The sequence below is a fragment of the Diuraphis noxia genome, unplaced genomic scaffold, assembly GCF_037042655.1.
Source record: "Diuraphis noxia isolate RWA-SAM2 unplaced genomic scaffold, SU_Dnox_SAM2 contig0003, whole genome shotgun sequence".
Taxonomy (NCBI): Eukaryota; Metazoa; Arthropoda; class Insecta; order Hemiptera; family Aphididae; genus Diuraphis; species Diuraphis noxia.
In genome coordinates, this window is record NW_028301713.1 from 10,208,638 (window position 1) to 10,230,132 (window position 21,495).

A 21,495-nucleotide genomic window follows, 5' to 3' on the forward strand; every position below is an offset into this window, starting at 1 on the left:
GACATATGGACTGAGATAAGGTTGGTGAATATAATATGGAAGAAGGCCAAATCAAACGCACGTGGCTTACTGTGCACAATATGTATATTATATACTTCTAAACAATGTCGTCGTAGTTGATGTTTTTGGATCGGGACGTCGTAGGGTCGCCACCGTCGCACTTCTCCCGCTAATGTGCTTTCATTGATCCGGCCTAGTTCATATTTGCCCCTTTGATTTCCTAAGAACTTTTTATGATTCACCACTATCGTAACCTATATAAGCCACAGGGTTCTTCGTTTTATTTTATTTTTAGATGATGTATAAATCAACGTATTTTTAACGACAGCGTATCCATCAGGTGGCGATTGTCTACCCCCGTATTGGCTGTATTATTTTTACATATAATAATCAGCATAAAGCTGTTGAAAATTATTTGCCGTAGTGTTGATCTCTTTAATTTGTTTGATATTAATAATATTGATGTTATAACTGTTGTTGGTTTTGATCCTCCCCCCCCCCCCCATTCCAAACAAACCATTCCAAAACTCTGGTTACGTAACTGTTTTGCGATCATATATGTACTGGTAAATATTGTTTGGTTTATAATTTTTGTAACTGCGGATATTCAGTAATCAGCATTGAATCTTTGTTCTGAATGTATTTGCCTTAAGTCAAATAAAAATTGTACGTATTTTAACGCATGACGCTTGTTTTTCCATGTCAGGGGCAACTGCGTAGTAGTATCTATTAAAACGAAATAAAACGTGGGACTGAAATAAATCTAAAAAAAAAAAAATAAAGACCGTATACAATTCGTATTGATTATAACCTTAAAGATAAAAATAAAAATATAGCAAAGCAGTGTACTTCCTGTATTGCAAGTCGTAACTGTTTGTTCAATTAAAAACTAGCACCGGACTTGTGAGTTCATCGTTTTCGAATTACTAGGTTTTTATATTATTTAGTATACTTAATAGTTTCTAGTTCATGGCATATAAACTATCATTGACACCTCTGCATTGTTCTCTGTTGTTTATAAATTTTTACATCTTAATAAAATATTATTTTTAATCATAATTTTTGTACGCCCGTACCACGTGAACAGTGCCCATACAGTATAATGATATAGTTACCTATATACTAAAATTAAATATGTGCATTAAAAGCGGTTTAACGATCAATAAGTTTTATTCGATTTTAATTTATTTAAATTAACTAAATATTCAACGTTGTAAATTTTTTGTTAAAATATCTCCCTTTATTGTATATTTAACTTGTTCCTTTCATTCGGTATTTCTCGATTTATGAAAATCTAGTAGATACATATATACTTAGGTAGCTTCCACTAATTACCTACTTTACTCGACTCCTAAATTAGTTATATAATATAAAATTAATATTTAAAGATCTATATAGTCACTATACAAGTTACTCCTACTTTAAAATTTAAAAATATATTTATTATTTATAAATATAAGAATGTAGATGAGTGGGTGGTGGGTATACGATTCTGCTATACAGTAGTTGTTGAGCATGTTGTTGAATTGGATGTGTTATATTTGAATTGCATTTTAAATAATTGCATATTAAAAACGATTCTGGATGGAGGCGTTGTATCATCTTAGCATACAAGCATAACAATTTTAAAAAATAATTAAAAATATCTCGTATGTAAGTACGAAAAGAAAATTTTTTATGAATTTCTAACTGAAATTTGAACGCGTTTTGTCAATAATGAATCTGAAATTAATAATAAACTGCATTTTTCTATTTATTGAAGTCTTTCGGTAACGGAATCATCTAAAAAACGTATAATTTTATTTCGTTAGTTTTTATGTCCATTGTAAAGATGTTTTTCAACTTTATTAGTTGTACCTATCATTATTATATAGGTAAAGGTATGAGTGTTGCGACAAAGAAAAATCATTGTTTAATGGTTTAATTTAAGTTGTAATAGGTACCTAAAAATTTGTCACTAAAAATTATTTTTCAATAAATTGCACCTACATTTTTTTTCTGGAACTATATGACTTGGTAGGTAGGTACTATAATTAAAACAGTGATGATGATTTTTTTCTATGCATCATCAGAAGAATTTATTATTTTATTTGCAGTTATTTTGCACTGTAAAAGTGTAAACATATATATTTTTTTGGATGCTACTAGTAGACTAGGTATATATCAAATATAATATAGGTATATGTGTCCCATTCGTAAACCATTGATTGTGTATTATTCGTGTACCTATTTCTGTATAATAGGTCAAATTAATTGACCTGTTATATAATCATGTTTTATTTAAAAATTATTGATAGTTTAAAAACTCATCCAGTTTACATCTATGACATATTAGTAGGTATATTACTATATGTTAAACAAAGTGGATTTTATTGGGCTTTGTCCCTCAAAAACTACTTAGCTTATACATAATAAAAGACAAGGAATCTATTAATAGGTTAGTCAATAAAAATAATATTTTACATGCTATACGTTTATATAAATTAAAGGTTGGGAACGGTTTTTTGTTTTTTCTAAGGGTGTTCTTAAAAATGATAATACTGTATTAAAAATTGAAAGTTTTTGTTTTAAACAATGTTTATTATAATAATACTATAGTCATTAAATTCGATTTTTTTTACCTATTGTAGTCAATTATAACTGCTCTTTTTTTATATATTCGTTGATATGTATGAACTTCTACGTTATTCTGTGGTGCTAATTAAAACTGTATTTTTATCAATGAAATGTGTGAACAATTGGCAATGAACGAAATAAGCTTCATACTTATTTTTTAGATTTATAATAAAAAAATTAATTATTTCTATTTGCTAAAAAATAATTGTATTGTGTTTTGATAATTATTGGAAATTTCATGATAGGTCAGTGTGTGTATATATTATACCGTATATTGAACAAAATACCATGATCTATATCTGTATAATTTATGTTTTTATTTATTGAACAGCACGAGCGGACATGACGACCGACATTGGACCAGACTCAACTTGGATCACCGATCCACCAGATGCTGGCATTGCGGTCCGCAGTAAGCCTTACACGTTACAATGTCATTCATCCCTGCCGAATGCTACGTATTTATGGATGTATAATAATCGCACCTTGGATCTAGTCAACGACTCGCACCGTCAGATTCTTCCCAACGGCTCTCTGTTTTTCAAAACCGTAAGTGATCCAACGTTTTTTGTTTGGGAGATTATGGGCTTGAATGCTTGATTTAGCTTCTATTTACGCGTTTTCCTATGGAGGATTTATAAATTTACTAAAATATGAGGTTGTAAACGTTATAAAATAATAAAATAATTTGTAATTATAATTAAATATTTTATATTATATTCCATAATCTATATTCTTTAACCATGTCAATATTAGGATATATAGAACTATATGGCTATATGAGTACAGGATGTTAATGAATCACTCTGTATTTAATTATAGATTAATATATATCCATTACCTATGTAGGAGGTAAGTACTTACTGGTATAAAGGCAGTAGTACACTTGGTCAATTACTTAAAATATATTGTTTAATGATTCATAATAAATAATAATGTATAATATGTAATAGTAATAATTATAACTATGCTATCTGAGTATCTGACGCATAGTACGGAAAATAAATAATATATATATAATATATATATATACAATCATTACAACCCTATCCGCTTTGTATAACTGAACACAATTGGCCACTTCAATTTGTCGATACCACATAAAAGACAAGTCATAACAAACTAACCATGAACATTAAACACTGAATAATATTTAAAAAAATCAATTTGCAAATAAAATATTTTTTTAATTCCTACCAAAAATTTTATTTTTGCTATATTAAAATATTATTATACACATTTTCAACTGCATGGTTAATGTGGTGGAAGGGCATGGACTAAATTTAAAAATTTCAGTTTTGAAATGGTTAAAATTAACTATATACAAGTATAACGTTTTTTAATATGGTCTGTGATATAAGTTATTGTGTTGGGTAATGCATTTCGATAAAACATTAATTGTACATAATTTAATTCCCCCCTTCTAGCATAGATTGTTTATTTTATTATTTTATGCAGATATTATATTATTGTACATTGTTCATATTTAGCTTAATAATTGGAATTCGTTATAAGCCATAAACGAGTTGTCTATGTTTATATAATATAATATTATAATTTATAGGTGAAGAACAAAAAAGGGGGCGATGCGGGATCCTATAGATGTATAGTACAAACGCCCCTCGGTGCAGTTTCCTCAAAAACAGTTACATTGCTCACTGCAGGTAAATATTTAAATTTTTTTTTTTTTTAATTTATACACGATTGTTTGCTTTTTGCTTCAATTTTATTATGCTCGTTGGCTTAACTCTATCGCGACGTATGTGGCTATATTATGCTATGTATTTAGGTACCTAGATAGTAAGATATTATATAGTATGTCACTATATGGTATTATGTGTTATGCTATTACTACACAAGCCCCCCTCCCTCATCAAATTTTGTTTCTATATAGTCTATACTAAATATTATTGTGGGCGGTGGGCCCTATAATAATATACATCAGGCCCGGATCCAAGGGTTGATGCCCTCTCCCTTCGTAGACTCTAGCTAATTCTAAAATGTCTGTTTTCAACGGCCTGATAAAATACATTGTAAACAAACCTAACCGATTGCGAAATTGTATCCAAGATGCCTCCTCTCACCGTAAATCTATTGTAGATCCGCGTCTGATATACATATATATATATATTTATAATAAATATTCCTATCATAATTTAAAAATTTAAAAAATCACAAATTTATTTTAACGGACCCTTAAATAAGCCGAGACACTGAACTCCAGTCCAAACCCATGAGGTGGTGTTGTTACTATGTGCTATATAATGTAGTACTAAATAGTACGATATTGGATGATTTTTAAATTTTGATTTAATTTATTACTGTACGTGGAAATACATTTTGAAATTTTGATTGCATAGGTTTCATTATTATTATTGAATTCTTGGTAGTTGAAGCGCATGTGCAGCGCTGCTGAACAAAGCAATTCTTGGAATGCGACAAGAAAATTCGAATTTAATTTTCCTCGCTGTTTTACGTGACTCGTAATAATACGATGTTGGTGATTGACGCATTATGTATGTTTCCAATTATTTTTCACGTTCAACTTGCGGACTCTCAGTGCTAAATATTTAGTCACGTAAAAATATAATTCAATAAATTCCCATTTTCGACAAATAACAATTTTTCTTAGTCTCGCTTGATTATTTTAATGTACGTGACACGGTGACAGTTTGTATATGAGTAGGAACGTGTATTATAATGAGACGTATGCTGTTTTGCGGTATATGGCTGTTCTAATTGAATTCTAATTACAGATTAATGTAATGGACTATGCATTTGTTTATAATTACCGTTTATGGAATTTTCTGAATTCTTAACGTTTTTTATTCTTATTTAATATTTTTTACGAGTGTAAGGTGTTCTGAATTTTTTTAACCCATTGACACACTATTGAGTTAAAAAAACGACAGTGATAAATAATAATCTGCAATGTCCGATGGAATATATTGTTTTTGTTTTATAAAAATATAAACTACATTACAATTTACACACCTATTATTTCTTTTATTGCACAAATTACATGAGGAATAATCTAAAATATTTTGGAAATGTTGTGTCAAGTCTTTATGGTCCAAACTCTAGAATTTATTTTTTATTTATAATATAAAACGAGTTTACATGTCAATTTATCTGTTTGAATAAGAATGTTATAAATATAAGATAATTTATCTATAATTTTTATTAGTAACTATAAATGAATCTATTTACCATCGTAAAAATATGATATACTACAATATAATTTAATATATCACCTTATTTAAATAATTAATATGTTTTTTCAGTTATTTATGACTTTGATGTACAACCTTCCAATGTAACAGTTAGTTCAGAAGCTAGTCGTTCTGTTATTCGATTTAACTGCCATGTGAATTCTGTTCCTTTAGCTACTATAACGTGGCAAAAAAATGGAGTTGTCTTGTCCAGTAACAATAAAAAGTAAGAAATAATGATATTAATAAATTGACTTTTATTCTTAAATGTATTTGTTTCCATAGGTTTGTAACTAAAGTTCCTGGTGTACTATATATTAAACAAGTTAACGAGAATGATGCTGGAGAGTATAGGTAAATTAAAAAATATTAATCAAAAGTTTTATGAAATCGCTCAATTAAATTTATAAATTTTTAACATAGATGTGTGGGAAAAAACCATCTATTGAACAAAACAAAATACAGTGAAATTGGTCATTTGACCGTCAACAAGATAAACACTAAAGGATATTCTGGATCACAATCTAATATCCAAAAATTAGCATTCATTCCTCCAAATGTCTTGAACCTGAATGTTAAGTATGTGACTGAAGGTGAAAATGTGACATTTGAATGTGCTGCTTCTGGTGTTCCGGCTCCTCAGTTATACTGGTCATTTATAAACTCTACAGGTGAACTAAAAAAAAAAAAAACAATTTCATCAAATATGTATTATTACAATTTTGGCTATTATGTTTAGGACACCAACACAATACTATGCTTAGTGATGAAGGAACTTCTGTCAATATATTAAGTTTGACTAAAGTAAGTTCTAAGGATTCAGGAACATATACATGTCATGCATTACAATCTGTAACAGGATGGCCAGATTTGCCACATTCTCAAGTAATATATTTTATATTTAATAGCTTTTTGAATTTATTTAATATTTACATAGGTGAATTATTATGTGTTTGCTCCTTATTTGTTTTATAGTATTTTCGATTAGAAGTTATGACACCTCCTTACATCAGTATTCCACCAGAAACACAAACTATGCCTATTGCAAATACTATTCGCTTTAGGTGTGTGGCTGAAGGTAATCCCACTCCTAACATAACATGGTATCACAATGGTCAACGTTTGAAGTTAAATGGTAAGTAAATAAAGATTTGATAGTAAATTGGCTCAGTCAATAAATTGTTTTATTTTACATCAGGTCGTATAAAGGCCAAGAGCAAACAACTTTTATTAGTTAGTAATACAGTATCAAATGACTCTGGTTTCTATCAATGTTTTGCCTCTAACCAATATGGGACTGTATGGGCAGGAGCAATGCTTAATATTAGCTCATCCCCGTTTGAACCAGCACCGCCTATTAATATCAGCTGCCGTACATTATCTCCTACTCAAATTCAAGTATCTTGGCGAAAGTCCCCTACTGATATCCCTGATGATCCACCTATCCTTATTCGCGATGATTCTACACAACTTGGTTCTTCTCACGGTGGTGTGCTATCATCATCATCTGATACTGTGTCTACAGATATTGCAAATAAAGTATCCAGGGCATATTCTATACATTACATGCCTACAGGTATTTTATTTTATTTTAATTTTTTAAATATTTCTGTAAATACAGAATATAATCTTTTTTTAAATTGCAGATGGTGGAGAAGAAACTCAACAAGTTAGTGTAAACCATTCTATTATTGTAGAAAAATTGAAACCATACAAAAACTACACTTTTTATGTACGAGTCTACAATGGCAAATCTGGATCTGATCAATCTGAAAAAGTTACTTGTAAAACTCAAGATGGAGGTTTGTATATTTATTGTAACAATCTTAATATTTGAACATTTTAAACTCATTTAATTAAAAATGTATTTGTTTTTTATAGCACCACAAACAGTTCCAGAATTAACAGTTACTCCTCTTAGCCCAATATCATTACATGTAGAATGGGCTGCAATTAACATAAATTTGGTTAGTGGGGCTGTTACTCATTATCAAGTTATGTGGAAACGATTACATAGTTCTTCTAATTACATACATTTGTTGTACAATGATGCCAGACAATACACAATAACAGGTAATTCATGATTTTTATCAATTAATATTAAAGATACACATTTTTCTAGAAACAAATGAGTAGTAGATAATGTTTATACTGAATTCAAATTTACTTTTTTTTTTTTTTTTATAAATTTATTAAGGCTTCAACATCAAAGGTCTTTAGCCTGCATGAAATTAATATAAATAAGTGAACATTATAATTATTACAAGTATTTACATGTGTTTACAATTTATGACTTATGTTTATACTTTACTTTATTTTACCACACCTTATTTTACTTAAACTCCTCACTACGACAGTTCTATGATTCAACTCAGAGTAGAATTATTGATTATGTTTATAGTGTGTGTAGAGATACAGATCCAATCCAATATTTATGCACTAAAGTAGCAAGCTCTCATAAAATCAACAAAAAGCATCATGTGTTGGATTCTCTTCCTTAAAACTAACTGTTCTGGGTTGGTGGGGCTAAATTTACATCCACCTGCACTAGGTCCTGTGGAAGGGGAAGGAGTCTGCTGACCTAAAAGTTTAGGGCGTTTCCCACGTTTACATATATTTAGAATTATACACTATGCTAAAATTACAATGAATTAATGAAAAAAAGGTATCACATTACTGTTATCAGTTACTGCATATTTATTTTCTACCTTTCATTGTTAGAATTCAGCTCAATGAACACCATTTTATTTGGTATGACTACTATGACTATAAAATAAAATGATTAATGAATGAATGTAAATTAAATATACAGTGGTCGCGGCTTATTATTATCACAATTAATGTTATCAATCATGTATTATTATCAAAAAGTGTAAGTACGAGCTGTACTACTACTTTTTTTTAAATATTTTGTTTACTATTATCGGTTGCTTTATATTATTCATTTTGTCCAATACCAAAGTGATGACTTTAAGCGGCGATCACTGTAAAATTATTAAATATGTATTATTTATGCCTACAGGAAGCAATGCATGTTAAAATGTGTAAATAATAAATATGATGTAAACAATATACAAAATAATATAAATAATTCTGTTTCTTAATATATAATTTTTTATACACAATGACATTTTCAATTTTTTTTTACTTTGAAGTAGAATGTTCAAAATGTTGTAATCAACTTTTAACAAATTTTAATTTATGATTTTATTTTCGCGTTGAATGAAGAAATTGGATGCATGAGCTGAACAATATCCCTATATTTTCAATTCTAGTACTACTACTCAAAAGCATATTTTACGTCAAATTTTTGTAATTGTAAACACCTTTTAAAAATAGCTTATACAAATTTACTCTTAATTGTTGGAACTAGAATACTTTTATAACTTTTAAAACTACTGAAATCATCTCTTATGAAAAATGAAGTTGCTTTTAATTAAGTCTATCATTAACCAAGTGTTAAAAAAAGTAGTATATATTTTTGTTTTTTACATTATAAATATACTTTTTATGTATAATTTTATTTTTTATTTTGGTTTTTAGGACTCAAACCAGGAGAACAATATGAAGTGCAAGTATTAGGTGCAACACAAAATGGTTTACCCAACATTGATTTTTCATGGCATTTAGTTGAGTTACCCAATATTAATCCTATCTTGCCTATACCTATTTTAAGATTTAGCATTGACCAATCAATTATAAAGGTATGTTGTATTTTAATGTTTAAAAAATACCTAATTGTAATATTTTTGCATTATTCTTTGATGATTAATTTCGATTAATTTTGAAGAAATGAGAAAACATTTAAAAACAATTTATTCATCTGTTGCTTATTAAATATTATTTACAGCTTTTTTGGTTTGTCAATGATCAATCAATTAAATTTGACTCGTATAAACTAATGTATCGAATTACAAGCCAAACAAACCAATCAGTGATGTCACTGCACACACTCAGACCAGACACAAACAATCATATGATACATTATACAAGTAAGTGATTTTTTGTTAAGAGGATGTTGATCCACTATTTGTTTTCTTTCTTCTTCTGACCCACGCACACACATCAAAATTGAGTTCAGTAGAATCTCGTATTGTTACTTATTAGCTTAAATATTAGAATTAATTGACACATTATAATACTAAATTAAGAGTATTATCATACAAGTGTTATTATAGGCTTTCATTTATATTTTAGTTTACAGAATTTGTATTTTATTATTTTAATGTAAACATATTTTGTATACAGTGTGTAATTATTAACTGACTAATGTAATAACATTTGTTATTATCAATACTTAACATTTTTTTGTATATAGATAATTTATAAAGTATTTACTATTTTGCTTCATTTTTATTTCTTGGAAAATTTCAAAATAGTCTATTTGTAAATCTGATTATAAAGAAAATTTTGATGGTAAAAGCATTCAAATTGAGAAGTTTATTTACTAAAATTTTTAAAAATTTTAAAATATTAATATTTTGTGATGTAGATTAATTTAAAACGTAATAACAACAATATAACATTTATCCTGCGGCAAGCAAATCTGTTTTATATTGTGTGTGCGTGAGAGTTTGAAAACAAAAAGTGTGCCACTCACAAATTAAGGGTGTTACCTTCTAAAACATAATTCATTTTTGAATTGTCAATAATTTTGGTTTTTTAGGTGATTTGGATATTTATGAAGTATTGTTAAATTGTATATCCGAAAGTGGTGAAGGAGAATCAATATCTAAAACTATAGCAGTAGCATCGGATATATTGTCACCGCCATCTCAGATCGAAGCTGTTGCTACGTCACTCCAGACGTTGAATTTGTCATGGGTTCCTTCAGATTCTGTTGATCCATTGTCTTTGATGTTTATTATTACCTATAATCCAGTATCTAATTTTTCTCAGAATTCCACTACTGTTTTCACTGATATGTAAGTAAAAAATGTTTTGTTTTTAATTTTCTGGAACATAATATTATTTTTTATTTTTTGTATTTTAGGGGTGTATATTCATTTGAATTATCAGGGCTTAAACCGTATAGTTTATATGAAATCAAGATAGCAGTTCAAGATCAAAATAACAGAAAAAGCGAATTTAGTCAAAAGATACAGATACGCACACTTCAAGGAGGTATAACAAATAAAAATGCGCCGATCTATTATTATATTTCTATACTTCTAAAATTAATTATTTTTTACTTTCCAGTTCCTGGTATAGTAGAGCAAATAGAATTACAATGGATAAATACTAGTACTGTTCGCATAACTTGGGTAGAGCCAACAAAGTCAAATGGTGTGATTATGGGTTATTATGTTTCATATACGTCTGAACTTCACATACCACCTACATCCTGGGAACAACTAAATATCTCTCGTCATAAAAATTCATTGGATGTATGTATTTAATGTTTGAACTTAGTTTTTTATATATAATTCTTATTATTGTCTTTAATATTATGTAATAGTTGTATGGCTTAAGCAATAACACTGAATACTTCTTTATGGTACGTGCTGCTACTGATGCTGGATTTGGTCCACAAAGTGGAATATTTTCCATTACTCCATTAACTACACTAATTAACCCACCAGTTAATTCAAAATACCCCGCTGATTCACCAGCGTTGTATATGGAAGATCAGCAGCTATTAGGTATAGTCATCGGTTGTGTGATTGGAGTTTGTTGCATACTAATATGTACTACAAGTATTGTATTGAAACGTCAATGTGTGAAAGCTGAACGAGTACGAGATACCCATCAAAACTCAATAGGTACTGATGTGGCATTCTGTGCCCAACATCTACGACCATTTACTATTGATCATGATCAACATGAAGAGAGTGTTCCTTTAAATGATGTAAATTACATTACTCGGCACATTGACGGAAGAAGTCGATATTCAAATAACATGTCTGGTATGGCATTGCCACTTCTTGACCAAAGTAATCCAAGAGATCATGATATAACAAATGTCCACATCATTGAAAACCCGCAGGTAAGTTTTTTACTTTGTAGCATTACAATTATTGTAAATAATAATTTTAATAATACTTGACAATGATTCTATTGCTTAAAACTATCATAATACCTATTCAGAAATTAATATTTTTATATTATGTTTATATTTTAGTGTACTGTTGATGTTGATGGTTATGATGTGGACAGTCTATTAAGCGAATCAGCTGAAGGTGGTGCGGGTACTGAAGAGTCTGGTTGCAGTGATCAACTGGCTAAGAGCCATAAAGGTGGTGGTGATTCCAGTGTGGTTGATGATGGATTTCACGAACATGTTGTAAGCTAATCAGAATGTTCGTTGGTTGGTGTATAGGTAATGGTATAAATGATGTGCCAAAGAATATTAATATTTTTTATGTATTCACTGAAATTCACTAAATTTGATATTATTTTTTTATACTTAAATGATGCATATTTTAACAAACATCACCATAAATAAAAAAAATCTGGTTTTTACTGACATCACATTACGCCTGTTATATCAATAACATAAATTATGTTGGATTCAACCTGAAAAGTTTATATAAGCTACATTAATTATTTAAACATTTTTATTATTATTTTTTTTTTTATATTGGGAATGACTATGTATGACTACTCAAAACAATTGTTTTGTGTCTTCTTCTTATATTATTATTATTTAGTTCGCTATTATGTTTAACTTTTGATGTGTAATTTTAGATTGATTTTTTGAAATTTTAATCCCTTAAATTTGATGTAATGTATTTTATAAAATACCGCCTGCAGCTCTTACCACTTTAAAATTATTTTTTTCTTTAAGAATCACAAAAAAGTGAGATACTTACGTACATTATTAAAATATTGTTAATATAGTTGGTAAGTGTTTTCCTGAATATTAAATCTATTTTTATTTTTTTTTAGAGTATTTAGTTATTAGGTTTCACTGAACCTCACAAATATAGTACAAATAATATATATTTTTAATGTTTATTATATTTTGAATTCTATCAATGATTTTGGTATCAAATAATTATTACTATTCTTGTATATTTTTCTGTTAAATTTTTCTGCATAATTTAAGCTATTCATACACACTGAGTTCATCACTTTAATTACAAGCCAATAGCTTGCCAAACACTTTGATTACATTAATGTTTACTAGTATATTTTAGAATATAAAGCGGAACATTGTTCATAATAATAATAATAATAATAATGTTATTACTATAATCATAAATTATAAAAGTTAAGTGAACAAAATTAATTTCTTACATTACAAAAGTTAAACGTAATTTAGCAGTTTTGCTGGTATATTTTATATTATAATTAATGTTTAATTTTTTTTGGTTTAATTGTTTATGTATATATATATTATATATGTAGTTCCTATTCCCCTAAATACTTTAAATTTTGAACAAGAGAAATACTTATAATGGAACGTTTTCTTTAGAGATGTAATAAAGGATCTCAAATGGCGCTTACAATTGAAAAAGTTCTTTTATGTATTGTATTAACCTTACACATACAAGTCAATTACATTATCATAGATATTCATTCCTTTAACACATTCCAAACAGGTTGTGATTAATTTTTCTTGTTTTATATATATATAAATATATGTATGTATGCATAACAATATTACATGTGTATATATATATATTATATTTATTTCAATCTCTGATAATATTTTTACAACCTTTATGTACTTAGTGTATATTTTATACATACTTTTTATTATTATTATTATTATTAGTTTTTTTTTTTGTTACTTTTAAAGAATTAGGTACAAAATATTTTTTTAAGTTACAATGCTTAAGTTTTTATTTATTTATTTCATTGTTAAGTTTATACTTGCCAACATTTTCATTCAAAAAAGCAATTATGAAATAAGCAGTTTTTTTCATGTCTACTTATTAAATTTATATTACTATGAGTGAACTGAAGAGGTGATCATGAAACTACCTTCTATTGTTTCCATTACAACGATGGTTATAATTTTGTAAAATATAATGATACTTCACAAGTACCTGATAATTTTATTAAAAATGTAATATAACTCATACTTATATACGTTTGTAAATTGTGTTTAATCTTTATGAGAGATCTATTCACAATAAAAAAAATCAATAATAATAATAATACACTTTTATGCTAATTTATTTGTAAACATTTTAAAAATAAGCCAAGGTATTTGTATATTTTTGATTATTATTGTTAATTATCATAGGTAGTCAATAATAAATGGCTATAATAGCATAGCTGTGTTTAAATGTGTACAAGCTGAACTCAATTTTTTTATAATTTCAGTGAAATATGTAATGGCCTATTTTGGTGCTCTTTAACAAACCTGGAATTTAAAAAATAAAATCAATATAAATATATATTCTTTTGGTACTTTTGGCCAATTTTATTTCTATACAAACAACAATTTGTCAGAATATTTTATTATTATATAAATATATTGCGATGTTTAAAGCATTTTAAATTTAAGTTTATGTTTGTTTAAAAAAAATATATATATATACCAATAGACGTATTATATTCTTGTTCGAACAAAATTTTTTTTATTAAATCTTGGTACATTTTAAACGTATTTTTATATGGTAGCTATTAGGGAAGTTAAACATTTTCAGGGCCTTTTTTATGTAGCTCGTCAAAAGTATACTGTTTTGAATTTATGGTAACTAGTTCTAAGTGTATGGAAAAGCTCATATTTTAAGGTGCTTCAATTTAAAATTATAATAACTTTTTTGTATAATATAGTGTTCATACAAAAATATATTTATATAAGTATCATATTATATACATGTGAAGACTGCCACAATTAAAGAAAATCTGATTGGAATATTATTTTGTACAATAGTCAACATAGGTATATTATATTATACTTGCTCCACATTTTTCAACTCTAATTGATCTGTTTTGTATGAGAAAAAATAGTACAAATTTTTTTTCAATGTCTGTTAAAAAATATAATTTTGATGTATATTGATATAATTTTTTTTTGCTAAGAATAAAATCTGTTGTAAAATTTTTCAGCTTTGTTATTTTGTAATTATTTGTTATCGCGTTTAAATAAACTAAATATTTTTATGTGAGTTTGGTTTCTGCAACACTTTTCACCCTGAAGCAATAATGCTGTCAAATTTTTTTGTAAGAATCTAACGCGTATGTTATCTTTTTTTTAATACTTATTGTAATATGTATATTATATTTTCAATATTCTACCAATCCCATTATTTAATACATTGTAGTATTTGGATAAGAGTTTTATACTTGTGTTTCTTGATTGCAGTTACTCGTTAGATACATAAAATAACTATCTATACTCTATAGGTACCTCATTAGATTAGTAAGTCGTTGCAGTTTAATTTGTTTTATTATTATTATTATTATTGTTTGATGTTAATTGTACCTATTTGTATTGAGTTTATATGTTCTTGTGTGTTGTACAAATTGTACATCGTTTATATTTTGACTAAAATTAAAATTATATAAATTTAAAAAAAAAGTTGTTGTGAATTTCCATATAATTTTTAGTCCCTGTCCCATTTTTTCCCCTGTGGTATCTAGAACCGGAGTAGGAATTTCTGTTATTATTACTTCTCCTCCAAATCCCTTAGCAAATTTACTCTCAGCAATCACAGCGAATCGACCAATTTATAATGAAACTTGATATTAAGAACATTATCTATGTTTGTGTGTGGGTTTTTACGATTGTCCAATTTTGTTACAAGTCATTCGTTTAAAATAAAACGTAAATTAAAAATTCTCATTACCCTCATAAAAACTCAGATAATGTTCTTAACATTAAGTTTCATAATAATTGGTCAATTTACTTAAATTTTTAAACTAACAGAGTTAAACGTGATCTTCTAAGCGCAAATTTTCCATGTTATGCACTTGTATGACGGAGACAGTAAATATGTGTGTAGTGTTCTCTTAAAGACTAAAAATATTTGAGGTACCTATAAACATTTATATTATTTTTATTTTATCAAAAAAGTTCTCAAATCATTTCCATCTCTCAATATCTGTCAAATACGAAAAAACAAAAGCAACATATAAAAATATTAAATATTTATAAACTAATATTGATTACAATACATTTAACATCATCATAAACATTCATATTTTCACAATCTGTCACCATGGACTTATTCTTGGCCCTTAGATTAATTGGGAACTGAATATATTGTTTCCCCCGATTCTGTATCAACTATACTATCTATCATTACAATTTTATGACGTATACATCTTTTAAATTGTAAACTATGAAGTGTTGGTTTGTTAGGTAACGTATAATAGTATTTTGAACTATCTATATATTTCATTCTAAATAAAATATTTACCTGCTAATTAAATTCTAAATTTGCTGTAAATCTACTTATATCGTTGTATAGTATAAATATAACTAATGATAGGCAAGGGTAATCTAATTTATAAATCTATTGTCCCTATTACAAAAAATTAACATTATGGCTTGAAATTAATTATTTTATCAAAAACAATTTTTTAACTTAAGACTACGGATTCGATAGACACATATTATACTTCGAATAGTAGCTGGAGGAGTCAATATTTAGTATAATATATTATCTATACATATTTTCAGATGTTTCAGACGAGTTGATAAATTTCCTTCAGCAACTACCTATACTAGCTCGAATTTCGATCATAGTTTTAAAAAAAGATCTGACTAATTTGTCATGGTAAAAAATTAGGTACCTAACTAGCAGTGGCGTAGCCAGGGGGGCCCAGGGGTCATGCCCCCCATGGGCTGTATCATATAATATCACATAATATATAAAAAATAATCGTAAATTTATTAATTTTGGCTATGTACCGGTTAAGATTAAATAAAATAAAGTATTTTTTATTTTGTCAATAACCATAAAAATTATAATTATTGGTAAAATTAAATTACATAAAATAACTATGATTATGGCTATAAATTACGACTATAGCCGTGCTATAAATAAACAGGCATGTTTTCTCTTTTCTTGAAAATATTGCTGATCTTTTATCAACTATGCTTATCACTATAATATTTATTAACAATATTTGTACCCATAAAAATGTATTAAAATTAAAATACAAATTGTTTAATGTTTAGACTCTATACCATTGTAGCTGAAATGAGTATTATGGGCCCTACACAACTTTATACAAGTCGCAGGGTGTGCCCTGGTACACCAGGCAAACCCTGTAGATTCGCTTATGACATTGGTATTTCCATCAAATACCTAGGCTATGATTAAGTAAACAAAAACATGTTTTGAATCCAACAGAGAAAGCTATAGATCCTAGATTTAAATAACGATGGACGGGGAGTTACCCAAATATTTTGTATCATCATGATGATAGTAACTGATTTTTTTTCCGTGCAGTTACTCATCTATAATTGGTATTTTATTATGATTTACGATTTTTAAAATTTTTTTCTCATACAGTTACCATATAAAAAGTGTCTATATAAATGTATTTATTTATTCAGATTAAACGGGCTGAGCCCATTTTTTAAATTGCAGTAGGGTAGGTACTTAACTACTCATTTACAACGACATAATAGTATATTGTATTATTATATAGTAATACAATAGTGCCTCTATTTTATATTAGTATGTGCTATATGCAGTGTCAGTTTTTGATTTAATTCAAAAGGTGAAAACTGAAGGAAGGCGTCTTACTTAGGTTTTTTTCGTAGGTAAATCTAGAGAAGAGAGCGAAAAACACGTCACACCCATACTTAAAAGGAAGGCATTTCACTTATGTCTATACATCGAAAATTCCGAAATATGCCTCTTTCATAATTTTTTGAAAACTTTCGGTGCAAATGCGATAAGTTTTCTGGGCGGGGATGAAAATGCTCAAGTTTTTTGGATTGCAGTTCGACGATCGCGATAGGTATTTTGTGTAACCACCTTATACCTATATAGTGTTGGATGGATTTGAGGATTTGAATTTATTCATAAGTCCATTTTTCAGCCAACCTTATACCTATAACCAGATACCCTAGTAGCTATGTACACTAATGTCAACATAATATTATTATATAATATTTATATATAATGACGACGTGACATGTCATATACTTACCTACTTTGATGGTGCTCGCGAGCGCATAAAATAATAATACCTAACATTGTGCCGCGGCCTTTTTTTTTCCCCATAAAAGTACAACGGGACGGTTTTAGTTGCAACATGATATTGGCGAACGGCGGCGAATGCTTTCGAAAATAAAACGTCTATAAATAGAACCGAAATCGTGGAGGGGTGGCTGCAACGGCCGAGCAGCGGGTCAGCAGCTAAGGTGCATTTCAGTCGATATTCGTTCGCATCGCTTTCCGAAGAGACACGTGCGAACCGTACACAGTCCATTCACGATCCGAACGCGCACTCACTCATCAAAATGGTGAGTACATATTATTAACTACGACTTGTTTAATATATTTTTATTGCTAATTTATTACTATATCCTATACGTAAATCGTCCACGGAAGACTCGAACTGTGATCCGGGCATGGCGTTTTTTGTCCGGTGTAATCGATGGTGTCGGTTTGATTATCGTCGTAGGCAGAAAAAATGGGATTCACTTAAAGAGAAAAAAATCGAAACTGTTACGAGGAAAAAATACATCTTTTGTTAATCCAATCCATTATTGTTTCACACTGAAAACAGTGAAGATTATCATTTAAATGCAGACGGGATTTTTTTTTTAAATTATTATAATATTTTAAAACTATATTTACGTTTTTTCAGCCTTTGCTTTATAGTTTGTACAAGTTCCAAATTTCTTTTCTTTCAATCGAAATCGAAAACATTTTATTAGAAAGTATAATCGTTATTAATTTAATTAGAAATATTTAATCGTTTTTTGATTTAAAACTAAATAGTTATAATTAAAAAAAAATCAAACCTGTGAGGACTACAATACTACAAAATGTGAACACCAATATGTTTAGGGCGAATATAGACCGTTCCAGAATATTATCCTATTGAGTAATTTCAGGTGTATAAGTATTAAAGTATGGACCATATTTAGGCGGTTTTCTAAAAATTGTATTTATTATGAATCGACAACGCTTATAAGATGAACGTTTAAAATATTTCTTCGTATAAGGTATAACCTAACCTATGTAAGATAAACTTTTTCCAAAAAATTTCTATGGGTATATCTTATTAACACCGATTTGAAAACATGCCTTTTTGCACAGTAATCGCTTTAACAGTTTTTTGTTGTTTTTTTTCATTTCAGGAATTGTCCAAAGAAGATATTGAACGTAAGTACATACAAAAATAATAGCAATCACAAATTAATACGCAATAATAATGTAGCACAGGTTGACACATAATAAGAATAGGGGTGATTTATTCCCGTCCGTCAATTGATTAACGATTATTCGACATTTTAGGCGTGAACTTCGTCTGGGGCATCTACGACAGCACCAACGAAGGTGTCGATGCTTTCTACTTGGGAGATTTGCTCCGCGCTTTGGAAATGAACCCAACATTGGCCACCATCGAAAAATTGGGTGGAACCAAAAAGAAGGGTGAGTTTAGAAAGGTTTATATTAATTTTTGTACATAATTATATTGTACTAATTACGTGTGGTTGTGCGTTTTGCGCGAAAAGGCGAAAAGAAATTGATGGTGGACGAGTTCTACCCGATATTCGCTCAAGTGATCAAAGACAAGGACCAAGGAGTGTACGAAGATTTCATTGAGTGCCTGAAACTGTACGACAAAGCCGAAGACGGTCACATGATCGGCGGTGAACTGACACACATCCTCCTCTCCTTGGGTAAGGCTGTATGATAACATTACGCCCCGCCAATAATGACCCCCTGACCGCAGGCGGCTGATGTCCTATTTTTATTTTTATGTCTGATTCACGTTCACAGGAGAGAAATTGACCGACGCGGAACTCGACGAAGTCGTCAAGGACTGCATGGACCCCGAAGACGAGGACGGTATGATCCCTTATGTCCGTGAGTATTCGATATTATTATATTTTATATATTATGCGTATACCTATTAAATATTATGAATAATAATTGATTTATACCATGTACACCCGAATCGCGTTTCCAGTACGGTGTCGGACGAAAGTTTGTACACCCACTGGCGACGTTCGCACATACACCAATATACTATTCTTATACCTACCTACATGTACCTACCTACCTGCGCCAAAATAAAAACCACCTTGATCGAATGTTTTTCAGCGTTCGTAAAAAAAGTGATGGTTCGCCTGAGCGACATGAAATAAATTCCATTTTAAGCGTTTAACGTTAAAACAGAAAAAAAACAAAACAAAAAAAAAACAATTAAAAATTTTTAATTACCCGGACCATTTATTCGTAAGTGTAAAGAAACCGTTTTGAAACGATACGCTTTTGTGACGTCATTGCGTGCTTATCTGTTCAACGCACATATCGTGCCACTTCCGTAATAGTTGTATTGTCTATAATTTAGTCGTTAAATTTCGTCGTCGGTTTCGAGCCGATTGCTCGGATATTATTTTCGACACAGGACACACATATCGACGCAATATATCTCTAAACGCTTTGACAAAATAATTATTATACGAGATACTACTCTCTGCCTACACTGCTGCATCCGTAGGAGCTTTATTGGCTTTTTTTTTGTTTTGTCCCATCGATCGGTGGCGTGTAAAGATGATAATATTTTATCGGTGTGCGACTTCTCGCGGGCCTCAGAAGAGCGGAGCCGCACAGTTCTCGAAGAAGAAAAAAAATCATATCATAATCTATTTTGCCATAATATAACAGCTTGGGATGATTATGACGATGATGTAATATAAACGCTTTTATTTTTAAACCACCGTCCGTCGTAAATTGTTACGACGAATGGTGCGTTATATAATACCGCCATAGATATTATATAGTGTGAACTGCAGCCATCGCCGTTACTAGTACTGAACGGACAGCGACTCTATAAATATAAATAATTTTTTTTTCTCACACATTTTGCGATCGCCGCTGTCCGCCCGCTTTTGCTTGGTTTTTTTTTTTTTTTTATCTTTACCACAGCGTTCAATTGCCCGCGACGCGCTGGTCTATTTTTAGATGAAACCGTATTTTAAACTTGGCGATGTCTGTATTTTTCCGTTTCAGCGTTTCTGGCCAAAGTTTGCGGAAAGCCCGTACCGGCCGACGACAACCCGTTCAACAAGTAAAACTATAAAACTACACGCGCATCGCTCCGACATAAGCAAATACACGTTATTATTTATTTATTATTATTAATATAATTATAATTATTATTATATTATTATTATTATAATTATTATTGTTGTTTTTTTTTGTTTTCTGCACCCAAGCTCGTCCGTTCGTTGTTCGATCATTGTTTATTATTTGTATTGTTACAAACATTATTACGATGTTTTTGTAAAAAAATAATTCGTTATATTTTCATTTAAATATATCATACCGACAACAAATGATAATGGTAATAATAAAAATAAAAAATAAAACATAAAATAATAATAACGCATTGGAAATCTCATATTTTGATACATCCAACTCGTGTCATGATGGAGCTCGTGTTCGTTTTTGATTTGTATTTATGTAACCGTATTTTTTTATTTTCATATTTTACCCAACTGGCATATAATAGTTGCAATGGTGCCAGTGACGGATTTAGTTTTAGAATCGCGGCCGGCCAAACACTATAG

The 21,495-nt window shown here is 29.1% G+C and overlaps 2 protein-coding genes across 2 annotated transcripts in view; both read left to right on the top strand.

Moving 5' to 3' along the window:
- LOC107166379 (protogenin B-like) overlaps positions 1-15,306 on the top strand; it is a 31,298-nt gene extending 15,992 nt beyond the window's left edge. Inside the window, exons 2-18 of the mRNA XM_015515019.2 lie at positions 2,948-3,165; positions 4,181-4,280; positions 5,901-6,054; positions 6,114-6,182; positions 6,252-6,499; positions 6,568-6,713; positions 6,804-6,963; positions 7,027-7,404; positions 7,475-7,630; positions 7,710-7,901; positions 9,372-9,532; positions 9,679-9,820; positions 10,495-10,753; positions 10,822-10,952; positions 11,028-11,215; positions 11,287-11,814; positions 11,950-15,306. Of these exons, the coding sequence (XP_015370505.2) occupies positions 2,948-3,165; positions 4,181-4,280; positions 5,901-6,054; positions 6,114-6,182; positions 6,252-6,499; positions 6,568-6,713; positions 6,804-6,963; positions 7,027-7,404; positions 7,475-7,630; positions 7,710-7,901; positions 9,372-9,532; positions 9,679-9,820; positions 10,495-10,753; positions 10,822-10,952; positions 11,028-11,215; positions 11,287-11,814; positions 11,950-12,120 (3,401 nt within the window). The 3' untranslated portion in view covers positions 12,121-15,306. The remainder of the gene's footprint in view (positions 1-2,947; positions 3,166-4,180; positions 4,281-5,900; positions 6,055-6,113; positions 6,183-6,251; positions 6,500-6,567; positions 6,714-6,803; positions 6,964-7,026; positions 7,405-7,474; positions 7,631-7,709; positions 7,902-9,371; positions 9,533-9,678; positions 9,821-10,494; positions 10,754-10,821; positions 10,953-11,027; positions 11,216-11,286; positions 11,815-11,949) is intronic.
- A 2,768-nt stretch (positions 15,307-18,074) lies between these two features.
- Positions 18,075-21,104, top strand: Mlc1 (Myosin light chain alkali). The gene is made up of 6 exons (XM_015515021.2): positions 18,075-18,210; positions 19,054-19,078; positions 19,211-19,348; positions 19,432-19,599; positions 19,700-19,786; positions 20,936-21,104. The coding sequence occupies exons 1-6, from the start codon at positions 18,208-18,210 to the stop codon at positions 20,995-20,997; spliced, it is 483 nt and encodes a 160-aa protein (XP_015370507.1). The 5' UTR covers positions 18,075-18,207; the 3' UTR covers positions 20,998-21,104.
- The last annotated feature ends 391 nt before the right edge of the window (positions 21,105-21,495 follow it).